Raw genomic sequence first — 15,789 nt, forward strand, 5'->3', positions numbered from 1 at the left:
GTTGTAATCATCTATCCTTGCAGTTGTTTATTACACAAAATAAGTTATATTATCACACTTCTGGCCACATAGCGCTGATTTTCACTGCACATGCCCATATTAACTTTTTCCAGCCAGGTGTTTTCCTTTTCCCCATTCTTCCCTTTCTCTGAGCGAACAAACATTGCTGCTCTAATGCTGGGCTTACACTGTGCGGTTTTAGGCCCATTTTGAGACGATTTTTGAGTGATCTTCATCGTGCATCGTGTAGTATACGTGGGGTAACGAGAAGCGATTAACACCTCACGACCAGCTCCCGATCATCAATCGCTCGTGAGCCGCTCACACTGCTCACTCGCAAACGTAAACGTCGGTGAAAAAGATGGAGCAGCACGGCTGTGCAGCGTGTGATCTGGACACAAGCGATGGAGGCACAACTTGTAGAACTTTGGAAAGCTCATCCGAGCCTTTTCGATGTGGCCTCACAAAATTATCACGACCACAACAACCTGAAAATAGTTGGATTTACACTGCTGCTCAATCACAGCTGCCTGATCAATGTTTTTCATTAGCAATTTAGCAAAGTTGATGGTGGTGGTGTGCGTGTCTGTGTGAGTGAAAGACAGAGAGGGAGAGAGAGCGACAGATTTTCTGTTATAACCTTCATGTTATGGAGGCACAGTGTGAGCACTCAGGTCGCATCAGAGCATCGGGTGGTATAGTGTGAGACCTGCATCGTGACCTACCAACTTCTAACCCCTGCGAGTCAATCGTGCAGTTTGAGCAGGAGCTGAATAACGTGACTGAAAAAATCGCACAGTGTCTGCCCAGCTTTAGGTGTACTGTCGTCCGAGACGTGCACCGCAGTGTCGGCGTTTGTTCCCCTGTTGGCCGTGCTTCTTGTTGTGGTCATCTGTTGTCTTCCGGTATTTTCTCCGCAAGCGACCTTTCCTCGACCAATGAGATGAGCGGTAATCTGAATTGTCATACTCGAATTGTCATAAGTGTGCTGTCAGCTCATTGGTCACAAAGCAGGAGAGGGGCTGGGAATTATGTTTTCAAACAAAGCGTTAATTCCATTAAAAGTTATAGACTACTTTTGATTCTCACTGTATTACGGGACAAAGTGCGTCCCTTATTAGCTCAATACGGGACGTGTACTTTTGTTTCGAAATACAGGACGATTCCGTATTTTAAGGGACGGTTGGCAACCCTACTCACACTGTGCCTCCATAACATGAAGGTTATAACAGAAAATCTGTCGCTCGCTCTCCCTCTCTGTCTTTCACTCACACAGACACGCACACCACCATCAACTTTGCTAAATTGCTAATGAAAATCATTGATCAGGCAGCTGTGATTGAGCAGCAGTGTAAATCCAACTATTTTCACGGTTGTTGTGGTCGTGATAATTTTGTGAGGCCACATCGAAAAGGCTCGGATGAGCTTTCCAAAGTTCTACAAGTTGTGCCTCCATCGCTTGTGTCCAGATCACACGCTGCACAGCCGTGCTGCGCCGTCTTTTTCACCAACGTTTACGTTTGCGCGTGAGCAGTGTGAGCGCCTGTGGTGACACCCTCACGAGCGATTGATGATCGGGAGCTGGTCGTGAGGTGTTAATCACTTCTCGTTACCCCACGTATACTACACGACGCACAATGAAGGCCAAAATCGGTCCGATCACTCAAAAATCGGCCAAAAACCGCACAGTGTGAGCCCAGCATTAGAGCAGCAATGTTTGTTCCCCTCAGAGAAAGGGAAGAATGGGAAAAGGAAAACACCTGGCTGGAAAACGTTAATATGGGCATGTGCAGTGAATATCAGCGCTATGTGGCCAGAAGTGTGATAATATAATTTATTTTGTGTAATAAACAACTGCAAGGATAGATGATTACAACAAATTGATGACTAATACATAAAAGTAATACATAGATGAATAATGATGATGAGTTATGATGCGTAATCATGGGAACAAGCGGGTTTACAAACAGGAGCAGCTGATTAGCATTAGAAAAGCTGAAATAATACCTCAACTGAAGCCAATTGTACTAAATGCACTAAATGTGCACTGTTACAAGAATATTTTTCTTTCTATTGCTTTCTATTATTTTAAGTTAAGCAGGACAGAGTGCTTTTAAAGAAAGATTTACTTATATTCTCAAAAGTTAAGCATGACAGGCTTCTGTTTAAGAAGGAGACCTGTTTTACTGTGTTAATGTTGTCATTTTGAGCTAAAAATAAATGGCTAAATGATCATTTGTTTCACATGTGTTCATATCACAAAGAATAGAATATGCATCTACTTAAATCAACTTCAAGTCAAATGGTTAAAAAAATAATTTCACACACAAAAAAAGAGCTAGAAAATTCACCACACTGGGAAGGGTGAAGACAACTGGGTCGCCCGGCCCTGGCCACGAGGTGTCCCTTATTTATTTTTCAGGGAGTTGGCAACCCTAGTCTCCAGTCAATAAAGATGAATAAATGAAATGCTTCTGTTACAATATTTAGTTTTGCAGTACATTTTTGTGGATATGAATGTAGAAATGCCCGAAACAGAAGTAGCAGCCACTTTCCTCTCAGTAAAGCACCGAGTTTACTCGTAATAAACCCAGTATAATCCCTTAACGTCGCTTTGTTTCCCGCGCTAAACATCCTCAAAAGAGACAAAAAAAGATGCCATGGGAGGCATCCAATCAGATTCTGCCATGTTGGGACAGCGCAACCAATGAGAGCGCTCAGCACGGAGGAAAACTTGGCTGTGCCTGGAGAACAATGAGGCGGGCATCACCGAGACGAGAAAAACCCCAAAGTTTCTTTGGAGGGCTCCTCCGTGACCACCATTAAACTGCCCGAGGGAGTGAGTAAAGAGCGGGTACCTCTGCGTGTAACACCGGGGTGGTGCAACCGGGTGGCGGTGCTCGTCTTGGCTCGACAAGCTTCGCTGAATTTCCCTAAAAACAAAAACAAATCCCTCCCGTGGTGACCTGCACGCGGCAGTGGTTGGGGCAAATTAACCCCCCCTCCGCCCCGTCGTTGCTTCCTCTCCCGGCACTCCTCCTCTCTCCCTCCTCCTCCCCCGGCTCCTGATGTCAAACCATTTTGCATACCGACTTCCGCCCCGCTCGGCTTCCCTTCCTACTGGTCTGCATCAGCCGGCGAGCAGCTGATATGACTGGAGGGGGATACAGTATCGCGCCGAGCCATGAGAAGCTGACTTAAAAACTTCATTTGGAAAGTAGGCGGATGTCGTGTGCGACAGATACCGGTCGGAAAAGGTCTAAGGGACAGGAAACGGAGCAAGAAGAGGCGCATATATATTTATATTTACATCTAATATTTTTACTTGATGCAGTGGGATTTGCTGCTTTCGTGTGAAGAGGCGGACCTACGAGACACTGCGAGTTCAATATGCTGAGGCTGTCCCCGGTGTTTGTATACTATACGTGGAAGTACAGAGACTATTTTCTTCCAACTCACTGCTCCACGTAAGGATTTAACAGAGCACTTGGCATTAACTGTAGCTCCCGGATATCCTCGGCTGCTACCATTTTTTGAGTCTGGTTTTGTTTTGGATAGGGAATTCCTACACATAGGCTGCATGTGCTTCCCTCTAATACACAACCTGGTCGTGTTTGGTAGCTAACACATATAAATACATAAATATATATTTTTGAATGCATAGATTTGGATATGGGGTTGTCATTTGTCCTGCCTCCCAGCAGACACCCCTCTGAAACAGCCAGTAAAGCCATTAGAGGCTATTAAAGTGATTTCTTTTTTTCTTTTTTCTTTTTTAAAGAAGGGCTTCTTTCAGGGTAGTTTGGCGAACAATGAACTATTATTTCGTGGGCTTTTTCCACGCTCCTGTGAGGTTTTGTGCCGGCAGTCAGTGACTGGCTCCTGTTTTTAGCTGTCAGTCCACTGCAGGATTATTATTATTGTTGTTATCTTTTGAAGTTCAGGTGCCTTTTTTGTCGTGACACCACATATTTTCCGCTCTAAAAAAAGACTAGATTTTTATTTTTACTGGGGGTTTTTTAATCGTTGGCTGTGTTCACCAGTCTGTCCTTTTTTTTCTGGGGTATTCCCCCCACCACCACCTGTGATTTAAATCTCCATCTACACTGTCAGTCCCACGGATTACTAGATTTTCACCTCATTTCCACAATGAGTTACATCCACAGGGTAGTGAATGTATTGCTACGTGGACTCGTCATCTATGCGGTACTCGGCTTGGAGTGCTCTTACTCGAATGATCTACCCAGCCGCTCGTCTGATGCTCAAAACGTAGCCACCACAGGTAAGCGCAGTCCATGTCGGACACAAGTGTCTCTCATTTATTTACGCATGTACAGTGTTACCCCCCACACTCACCCCTCCCCTCCCTCTGTCTCCCTTTGGGAAAGCCGAGGAATGCCCTGCGCAGCAGCCTAATGGAAGTGATGCATCTTATGTCGACTGTCACCTCTCTGTCTCTTTCTCTGTTTCTCTTTTTTGAATTCCTCTCCTTTCTGTTCATTGCTGATGAATGCGTGACATGACAGGAATGCAGGCTGCACTCACATCCGTGCCATCAAGGCTGCTGCGATGACATGACAGGTGCCCTTATGGTGTTATAATGCACAGCATAGCTCTATAATGCTGTGTGTTTTGAGCCCGGTTGATCATTTCCAGAAGGCCACAGGTGACTAAACCCTCCCCAGCTAAACTGTACTGTTGACATAACCTTATTAGAGCAGGATTTCCATCAATTTGCATCCAGGCAATATTTTGAACCAGGCCCTTTTTTATACACCATGCTGTCCTGAACTGACAGCATTATAAAAAAGCCTTGTACTATTTCCTTCTCTGTTTGTTAGAGTTACCTTGACACAAGGACTGAAAGGGATGCTGAAGCTAATAAGCAGCACCTGGCCTTGTTTTAGGGCCTTTATAGTCGAGTTTAAAACGATACACCGGTTGGTTTGACTGCATACCCGTGTAATGACATAACAGTTTGTTTCTGGAGGCACTTGACATACAGGTAAATATATATGTATATAGGTGTTTGCTGTTTGAGCAAATATACATTTCAGTGTTATGTAACCGACCTCACTGAATCTGAAGGCTCATGTTGAAGAGCAAATTAGTAAGCTACAGTATAAGATATTTAGTGGTGGTTAGTGTTGGATTACTAAGGGGGTGGATCACTTCTTTTATTGTTCTTTGTGTAGTGGGGAACCCCTTGGAACCTAATAATTAAGTAAGTGACAATGATCTGAGTGCAGTATTATACTGAAGGCATCTGGTGAATTATACCTGGATAAGTTCATATAGATACTTTCATTGTGGTGTCCTTGCTAATGTATTGGGACATCCCAGCATAAATTGTTTATGGCTGTGTGCTGATCCTTGACCGTTTGTGGTAAGTCTCTGTTAACTGAACTGAGCATTTAAAGGAGTATTTTAACATTTTCAGAAGACTCCTTTTTCACTCTCTTGAGTGGGACCTGTTGCCAGGCAGTCGGTGGAATGTCCAGGAATAGTTGGGAGCCTTTACCGTCCACTTTTGTACACATTTAATCAAGGAAGATATAATTATGTCAGGATTATGTCACCGTTGGACTGACTCAGTTTGTTTCCATTATGTAGGCTTCATGTGAAGCTATGTGCTAACAGGCGGTTGGCTGACAGATGAGAGTGGGATAACTGTTTCCTCCTAATTTTCTGCAGAAAAAGTCCCCCACACATGCATTCAGATAAAAGACTAATTTAAGCAGATATTTCTTTATCTGGTTAAGTGAACAAGCTCAGGCATGTATTAATGGTTTGATTAACAATCAACCAAGTCATTCTAGACCAAAACAAAATATCTGACAAAAGTATATTTGCTGGGAAACTTCTGGAGCATGTATATGGTCAGGGCAATCAAAGTTAATCGATATTTTGTCACTTTGACTATCTTCAGACTTCTTAAGCCTGCTCAAATGAGCTTTGTCATCAGAACTCTAACAAGTTATGCACCCTACCGGTAACACAAAACAATTCAAATCAAAATGCTCTTTATGGGAATTCGCTTTGAAAAGACTGTTTATTCCCACTTTCCTAAGCTATGAGTTGACAGTCAAAAGGCTGACAAACAGGAATCAACCTTAATCCTAACTCTTGGCAAAAAATATACAGGAATTTCCACAAATGTCCAACTATTCCTTAAACTTAGTCTGGTAACGTGAGCGTCCAAAGGCATGAACAACAGATTTGACTGAAAAATAAACTCAGTCATATCTCTCTTGAAGTTATGCAGTCCTGTCACTGTTAACTACATGGCATTAACTTGTCCACCACTATAACTCTACATGGTAAACTATAATTTTGGTATGCTACTGTTCAGCAGTTTGTTTAACTGCTTGTAGTAAAAATAGTATAAAAAGGTATAACACTGGCTAACTAACCCAGCAGTAACATTTTCTTAAAGTTAGCTAAAAGTCATGAACTAATAATCAGATCAGAGAAGCTAAGGCTACTGAGGTTTTGTAGATATGTGACCATTAACCACGAGATGCTATCTTATCCACAATTTTGAAAGTGTGGCAATCATGATGACAAGTGAACAAGGCCCAGTCATACAGGTATAACCTTCTAACATGAAAATGGGTACTTCCCAACCAGTTGGTACATGGTTGCTTGCAGTCATTATGAAATTGACTTCTAAAGCCTTAGTGGTGCAGCCCTAGAAACTATTTAGTGACCCCTGGCAACCATGCGTTGCTAGGGAAAAATATGTATTTCTCGACTGGTTGGAGAAAACCTCCTTGGGATTGCTGCAGTCCTTAGCAGATGGTTGTAAATTCTAGGATGGAAGATGGTGACACGTCTGCAAACGCTTGCTAGCTATTACTTGAGCGATAGTGAAACTATGTGACAAGTTGGAAATGGACTGGCTGCCTTCGAAGTAAAAGTTGCACCTTTTTGAAATAGGTTGACTGCAGCGCTGGGGCACAACTTATATTCATTTTCAAGTTTTTCTACCGCTTGATTAGAAGTTAGCAAGCATTACAGGCAAGCTGGAGTCTTCCATGTAAACTAAGGGAGTGATTGCAAAAGTCTGCTAGCAACCAAAGCAATCACAAGGAGGTTTTTGATGCAACACCCTCTTTGTTGATGTCCCCCAGCAACAGGTAGCAACCCCCAGGAACCACTCAACAACCATTATCCATGTGTGACGGCCCACGAGAAACCTTAATACATAGAATCCAAACAAGGTCTATTTACAGGGAAATTACAGGATTGTACCATTTCAGAGATGGGGGTTAGGATTCTTGCCCTACATATCTGATAATCCTTTACCAAATACCAAAACTTAAGCATATCATTTTACAGCTAATATTTGATGTTTTGTTACACTTTGTAGCCTTAAACTCCACCCTAGTTTAGTTATATTCCTCACTTGCATCTTCTGACATACCCTCACAGGTAGATTTTAAAGTGGAAAGTTGTCTCTGAGCCAAATGTTAGCATGAATTGTTATTACAATTCTTTAATCGCATGAAGCTTAATTTCAAATGTTAGCTTTTGGGCTTTGTCTTTGACTTTTTGCAATTAGGGACATTTGCACAAACTCAAAATGAGCTCTGTGCTATGTTAACAGAACACTGCTAGGCGCTTCAATTGAAGACACACAAAAAGCCTCATAAATAAAGGCAAATAGACTAATTTATATCTTTATTTCATCTGGTGCATCCGTGCATGTCTGTAAAACCTCCTGAAGGTATTAAACCTTGCCCCAGACAGCTATTAAGCATTTGTGACTGTTTACAAGTGTCAAGCTGCTCCTGAAAAATCAACCAGGGGTTTTACAGTATATTGATTAATAAGGCAAAAGCACAGAGGTCCTGTTCCACAACAGCATGACAGTGTAAATACGAACCAAGGGATGAGATCAGCTCTCTCTTCCCATGAACAAGAAAACTAATGAATATAGAGACGGTGGTGACAGGAAACAAAACCACACTGCTAACCATTTCCCACTCAGTACTGTGGAAAGGTCAGCTTTTCATTGAAAGGTCAGCTTTCCATGAAGATGGCCTTTCGATAGTATAAGCTGAGGGAAAGCACATGCTATATGCTATTGCACCCTTTCACCTTACTGGTTCTTCAAAACCATTAATAATGCATTTGTCATTCACCCATTTACACACACTAACGGTGGCAAAGCTACTATGCAAACTACTTGCCTGCCAGTGGAAATAACTTTAGCTTCAGCCTCTTTTCCAAGAATACCTTAGGATGTGGAGATGCTTGGGATGAAACTGCTAGGCTGACAATTGGTAGATTGTTTTCCCTGAGGCATGACCTATCTCGGTTTCTATTTGTATGTTTAACAAGTCCCTCAAATGTCCTTGTTTTTAATGTACTTTTAATGAATATTTAAAATGCTTAGATGCAAAACAAAGGTGCATCACATTTTATTCTTATGATAGCTTTGCTTGCTAACACATTGTAACATTTGTAGTTTCCATGGAAGATGCCTAGTTGTCTAAAAACACTAACTATTAACCGAGCGGTCGTAAAACGAAAAAGTGCATCTTGCACGCGATCTACTGCAGCAGTCTGTTTGCAGCCAGCAACCACTCACAAGCCAGTTGGGAAATAAACTTTTTCCTCCTAGTGATGTTTGTCAGATGGTCAACGTGTGCTCTCTAGGCCTGTGTGACTGTGACCAGATTCCCATTTTGAGCCTAGAAGGAGACGTGAGTGACCGCAGTAATCTGGTTGTTTTGAGAATACTCGTTTTCCCTCATGACGGCTGTTTGCCATCTAGTCACTCGAGCGACGCAGTCTCGTGAGACTGGGGCCAGATTCACTTGACCCGTTGTCACCCTGATCGTTACAAATGCAAAATGGAAAAACTGTAGTTTAGCATGAAGGCACTCCAAAAGTTTGTTTAGGGAAGTGACTCGTTAAATATATAACCACTTACACTGTACATATTGTCCTAGCATGTTATTACATAAAAGGTTTTTACTACTTATATTTGTCGAGGCATATATAAAGCCTGTGCCTAAAGCCTTTAGTGTTTTCTATCAGCAGTGGTGATACAAGTCTGCTATTTTTAAACTGTTCCAGTGTGGAGGTAGGTAGTCCAAAAGGTTCGGGTTTAACTTCTGACTGGCCAGAGATGGGTTCCTTGGAGATTTGTGATTCCCAAAGACAAACCCAGAGGAACTGAGAGAGTAGAAATTGATTCGACAGTGACGGTGGTTAAGTGTGCAGTTTATCATGAGCGTATATTTAATAGCTCGTGAGCATATTTGTGTACGAGGAACCAGGTGTTTTCATATTGAGCGCCAGCATCATTGTTGAAGTTTATAATTACGTGATTTTAAAGTTACTAATGAACTTGTATCAAAAGACAAAAAGAGGAGATGAAACTAGGCCTGAACTAGTAATCACCAACAGTGGTGTTGCAGATAACCAGGGACACACAAATTGAGTTGAAGGTCATAGTGAACAATGGTTTTTGTGACGCATTTGTCTTTAAAAAGAGTAAAAGTACAATGTCCTGCAGTGCTTTGTTTGTAAAACAACACCTTTTTCCTCATTGTTGGCCTTTTCAGCTATGAGGAGAATCTAGTGTGTTATAAATCTATCCAAAATCAGCATGTTTTTCTAACACAGGCCAAATCCACACCAGGTCTAAACAATAGGAGTCATAAATCATCACTGGAAGCAAACTGGGTATAGATTTTTGGAAAGTCAGCAGAAGATGCAGTAAAAATGGAAGAGGTGTTTGCGAGCACACTCTGTAGAGCGGTACTGTGAATGTGGTCTACCCTTGTTTTAATAGTTTTGTGTATTTAGCGTGTTGGCATTTCAACAAACAAAACCCTTGTGCCTGCAAGGAACATCCAGTGTTGAAGTAATGTGGCTGCTCGCTGATAGCTGAATCTGATACAGGAAGCCCATTTAGTGTAGACTTTTTTTCCAACCTACAGATTGAGGTTAATTACGGACTTGGATGTATTGAAGCAATTGTGATTAGATCTCTGTCACGCCCAAAGCTTGGACAAGTTTGGAGAAGGTTTGCTTATATGGCTAAATCAGAGGTGACATTGGTTATCTCAGAGTTCAGTGGCTGCATTGTTAAAGAGATTTGCTTGGAAAGGAGGTTCGGCATTTGCCTATCTTGCCAGTGCTGGCTCAAGTGCTGCGCCAAGCATGACAGTTTGCATTTTATACTGCTTCCACCGCTGCCGGCTGGCCCCTGCTCTATCAGACTAACACGCACACTCGAGGAAAGACGGTCGAATTTGGGGGTTGTTCAGGGGGCTGATGACAAAATATCAGCGTGAATGTGAAATAAGTCATAATGTTCCTCTGTGGAGTACAGCTCAACACGCAAAGCCATTTCCATTTTTTGACAAGAACAGACTGTTCTGGAGGGTTTCTCTGGGCCAAAAAAAGAAGTAATACTGTTACCAGCCCACATAGTGCACTGATAGATTTCCACCAAAATGATCCTTTGAACACTTCACATTTCCATACTGCACTAATCAAAACTTGTATGATGGAAATGGATCAAATGACTGTGTGTAATGTAAAAGTTGCTCACTCTAAATTTCCTACAAGTCACCAGCTGGATTTAACTAAGCTAATTAAGACCCTTACATTGGATATTTACTTCAGTTAGTTTGTTTCAGCAGGCAGCAGGTTATTTAAGCCTAACTGATGCAGTGAGTAACTTGTCATGTCTTAAACAACCGCATCGGAAGATACATGGTTGTGTAAAATGTGTTACTCCATTTCAGAAGGGTCAATTTATTGGCTGGCATCAAGCAAATGAAAACACCAAACGAGATTCATCAGGCTAATAAAACTGGGTTAACTCTGAAACACATGATTAAAACCTCGAAGGATAGTTTTGAACCATCTTAGAAGAAGACATGTGGCTGAGGGTGAGATCAATGAAATCTTTGAAATAAAAAGAAAAATTAAAATCAGCAGTAGATCTCACTAGACTCAAATTTGGAGCTTTTCCACACATCTCCAAAAGTTGATTCTGTTCATCTGGACGTAGTGTTTTCAGTGGGAGAAACGTTTTGTCACTCATCCAAGTGACTTCTTCAGTCTTCAGACTGGATGAGTGATTCTGTTCATCTGGACGAACAGAATCAACTTCAGGAGATTTACGTACCTGGATGATTGAGCATTCATCAAGACATTTTGAAAAAAATACATCTTTTTGAAAAAAAAGACATAAGAAAAAAATACCACAGGGAATGGACGTCACCAACAAACCTCAACGTGATCAAGTGTGACGTTTTCAGCTCTTAGTTTTGATGCCATGTTGGCACACACAAAACCAGAGAAAGTTAACAACTAGGCGGGCTCTGCAGAGCACAATGTGTTTACCAATTAGGCATGACTAACTTAGCTTTGTACCAACGACAAGGCCAATTTGCACCTCTTTAACTGGATCATCAGTGTTGACGAGATATACCGCTTTTGGAGGGAAGGCGCTTGTTTACTCCAGCGAGGCAGTAAGCAGGTATTCTAACAACAGCCCCATGTATGGCATGTCGCTAGCATAAAAGTCCAAATATGCAAATACTGTTTTCAGATATCGCTGAAATACTTATCATGGTAAATGGCCTGTGTTTGTACAGCGCTTTACTAGTCCCCAAGGACCCCAAAGCGCTTTACACATCCAGTCATCCACCCATTCACACACACATTCACACACTGGTGATGGCAAGCTACATTATAGCCACAGCCACCCTGGGGCGCACTGACAGAGGCGAGGCTGCCGGACACTGGCGCCATCGGCGCCCTCTGACCACCACCAGTAGGCAGCGGGTGAAGTGTCTTGCCCAAGGACACAACGACCGAGACTGTCCAAGCCGGGGAACAAACCGGCAACCTTCCGATTACAAGGCGAACTCCCAACTCTTGAGCCACGATCGCCCTGGATCACTTTAACATCTTATTAAAACATTTTTTAAGTGTATTATTGTTGCTCACAGCGTGGTATTTTTCCATCTGTGTTGTGTTTACAGCGTGTATTTGGTGTGAAACAGTCGCAGCACTGCTCTGACACAAGTTGGCCCTTTGGCTTTTCTCAAAAGTGGGCAACTGCTGCCCGTCTCAGTTGGGGGCTTTAGGGTGGTGATCCAACCTAATGAGGCCTTTCACCAAACAAACAGACCCCTCGAGTGCATTTAAAATTTTAGCCACCATGCTTCCTGTTGTGGCTGTGGCTTTAGGGCGATCCTTTTTATTATTGTGGCTGTCACTAGAAGTCTGAGCTGGACGATTTGCTCTAGCGTGCCCGCTGTCAGCAGCCATGGTGGAGAACAGACTGGACTTGAGTGTAGAAACAATCAATGACCTGATTCACTGTAATCAGGGCATTGTTAGGCTGCTATTTCCTGTCAATTTTACTACCAACTATTGTTTTTTCTTAGATTTCTGTGTCTAAGTCGTTGTTAAAATTCCTCGTATTGCATATTAATGACCTTCTCTGAATAATCTCTGCTTTTTCATTTCAGTGTCCTCTAACTTAGAGATGAGGCTGAAACAAACCTTTGTTTCACAGTCTCGACTCGCTAATGCACACACCAGTACGTTCCAGATAATTCATTCATAAGCAGACAACACTGGCTGACTGTAAGCTGATTCACTTGTGCAGAAAGCGCCTTGGTGGAAGATGTAGGTCACTGTACTCAGCTGTACAGTGTTTCCTGTTGCGAGTGGCCTACAGTAGCAGAACTGTGCCCTCTCCCATCTCACAGGGGGCTATTGTTGTCCCCCAGCACCACACTTCAAGGTGTTGATCCTCTAGCTGGCATTACATGAGCTCTTGGCTGGGTGACCCCTGTGTGACAGATGCAACAGGCATCACTACAAGCCAACAAGCAAAGAAAAAAAAGCGCAAACACTGATGTGCATAGGCACCGTGTAGGAAAACAAATTTCTTGTTTCCCCTTTTATATCTCACTTCCTCTGTTTTCTCCTGCTGTTGTCGTGTAGTGAGATTTAGACTGTAGTGAAATGGTTAGAGGCTTTACAGCGAACTCTAAAAAGCATCTGTTTTAACCTCAAAGCCAAACGTTCGCTTGGTCTGATTGACTTTACCTTAAAAATCCTCGTGAAACAACATGAAAGGCAGTTTCACCTCCATGCTTTCGAGAATAAAAGGCTGAGAGCCTCGTTCTATTATGGGACTGTGCTGTGATAATACTTGTCGCCTTAATACAGGAAGAGGTCAATGCTGTGACCTTCACGGATGCAGTTTTCTCACCATTACAAGTTTTGCATGCAAAATTTACATGATTTCGGTGAAAAGTTACTTGTGGAAGTTACACACAGATACTTCCTGTTTAGACCTGAAGAAGTTGGAGCTTTCATGCGTTAGCAGCAGAGTTCCCAATAAAAAAATAAATCAGGGTAAATGCATCTATATATATAAATTTAAGAAGTATTTAAAGTTAGATATTGGACGTCAGAAGCACTCCCCTCTGATTTCAGGGACTTTCCCTCGGTGGAGGGCATGTAATGTGGTGGTGGCCTCGGCGCGAGGGGGCAAAGAGCGGTGTGGATTTCTTTGGTATGCTGCCCCCTCGCAAGTCTGCCTCCACCGACATTCGTGCTCTGACCTGTGCTCATAGCAAAAAATGATTCACAGTTAGAAACCAAGCGTAACGGGCAGACTTAGATGCAAATCTGGAAATCATACGGGTGCCTGCTTGAGCTCCTTTCAGCTTTTATTTCTGCCATCTCTTGCTTCCTGTTTTCTCCACTATTACCCTAATCAGCCATAACATCATCTACTGGTGCCTCGTGCTGTGTAGGCCCTCTGTCTTACTGCGTGTTGCATGGATGGATTGTAAAATAGGAAGCACGGTCAAGCACCTCTGCTGCACCCTTTTGGTCTTTGAAGTATTTTAGCATCTTTTAGCTTGTTTTGGATTTTTCCTCCACTCTCACTGCTCTTATCAGCATTGTTTTATTATGCACCTTTATTATGTAAGATCGAAATCAAGTTTCTCCCACAACTCGAATAATCAAAAGTATAGAGTTCAAGCAAGCAGTTGAACTATGTTTTTACCCTTCATTTCTTGGTTGGGCCGTGCTAAGCTGGATGCTAATCTGTCTTGGCCTTACAAACGGCAGCATGTCCGGACTAACAGGTGACTTCTTTGGAGCCTATTTGGATTTCCTTTGATGTGGTCTGCGATGGCACCAGTTCGTATTGCACATCAAAGAGCTTGGTAAGAACTAAATCACTTACATGTGGTGGCTTCTTCTGTATCTACAGTACCAAATGGGTGAGTGGTTAGCTAGGGTGTAGGTTTTTAGTCAGTGCATTTTTCGGTCTGAGACTGTTGCCTCACTCTTTTGTTCTGAGAGGCGTGCAGTTTGTGTGAGACGAAACTGGCAAGCTGAGGCACGTGAGCGAGGAGTAGTAAGTGGTTATGCTGGTGTAACGAAAAACACATGCCTAGCTTCCTTAGTGTGCTTTCCAAGGTAGCCCTTTAGCCTTATAATTGCTGATGGCCAACATATTTGTTCTGTTGCCGGCCCTAATGCTCTGCTACATGTGTTATAGAAACTGAGGAATCGACTTGACAAACCAACTGAAGAAACCATGAAAGTTATGTCTTTTCTGCTTGAGATCACCCTTTCCCCCACAGAACTCAAGGCACACAGTTTATATCTGTGATAGGCCAGTATCAGGTGACGACTGGCTCTGTTTAGAAGTATATTCCTGCAAGTTAGAAATGCATCATGTACAACAGCGTCAGGTTTGATGGCAGTGGCTGGCGCTTATCTGATGTGTTCAGTCGAGTCTGAGGTCCTTGTGTCTTTGACCCAGTGATTAGATTATAGTTTGATTGCTTATTCAGAGATTGGTGAGAGAGCTCAACTCACTTCCAGAGAAAGGAGTACTCCTTTCCTGGAACAAGTGGGGTAAAAACAACAACTGTCAGTAATCTTCAGAAATTTTATCAGCTCAGAATATGATAATCGGTACCTCCTCAGTAAATGTCAGATAACACGAAAAGAAATCAAATAGATAAACTCATTTTTCACATACGCCAAGTCCAGCTATGTGAATAAGATACTGGACCAGTATCCTATGTTGAATCTATACTTTTAGTTTTGTCTGTGTGTTACACCACATGCAAAAACTCCGGCTCTTTATCCAAACTGGGAAGGTGTGCTAAATAACTTTGCTGCTGTCTGCAGTGTCTCACTTATTCTTGGTGTCCGAACTTGCATCTGTATTTAGAACTGCTGAAGAAAGAGAAGAAAAAAGAACAGAAATAAAAGGAAAACGATCAGAGTCCTGTCAGACAGGAAGGCAGAGGACATACACAGGATGCTGGCCGAGAGCCAAACCTGATGTCTGCTGTCAGATACAAATCTTCCAGCTGAGACATGGCCGCGCTGCTGCGGTGACAGAAGAGCCCCACAGCATTAATCTGCCGCTTTTCAGAGTGAAACTAAAAGCGTGCGTGTCATTTTGCATCGTGCGTGCAAACCCTGCAGCTTATCAAAACAAACCAGCATTTAAGATGGCTGTAAAACTTTTGAACAGGATGTTTCAGTGTTCCTTTCATTCGCAATAAAGTCACGTAAAATCCGTCTCATCTGAGCGTGTGCAATGGCCAAAGCTAAGTGCAGGAATGTGAGCTCCATCGAGATGAGGACGAGTGTTAAACTTCTGTATGTTACATTCAATTCAATTCAATTTTATTTATATAGCGCCAAATCACAACAACAGTCGCCTCAAGGCGCTTTATATTGTAAGGTAGACCCTACAAT

The 15,789-nt window shown here is 42.6% G+C and overlaps 1 protein-coding gene across 1 annotated transcript in view; it reads left to right on the top strand.

The window, feature by feature from the left end:
* Positions 1-2,762: 2,762 nt before the first annotated feature.
* The window catches only part of stim2b (stromal interaction molecule 2b), a 57,557-nt gene continuing 44,530 nt past the window's right edge, over positions 2,763-15,789 (top strand). The window contains exon 1 of the mRNA XM_086281159.1: positions 2,763-4,282. Coding sequence (XP_086137285.1) covers positions 4,150-4,282 — 133 coding nt within the window. The 5' untranslated portion in view covers positions 2,763-4,149. The remainder of the gene's footprint in view (positions 4,283-15,789) is intronic.

This window comes from Aulonocara sp. 'chitande type north' Nkhata Bay, linkage group LG3 (assembly GCF_057382095.1).
Source record: "Aulonocara sp. 'chitande type north' Nkhata Bay isolate Kocher_YH1m ecotype deep benthic linkage group LG3, A_spYH_male_GT1.1, whole genome shotgun sequence".
NCBI lineage: Eukaryota > Metazoa > Chordata > Actinopteri > Cichliformes > Cichlidae > Aulonocara > Aulonocara sp. 'chitande type north' Nkhata Bay.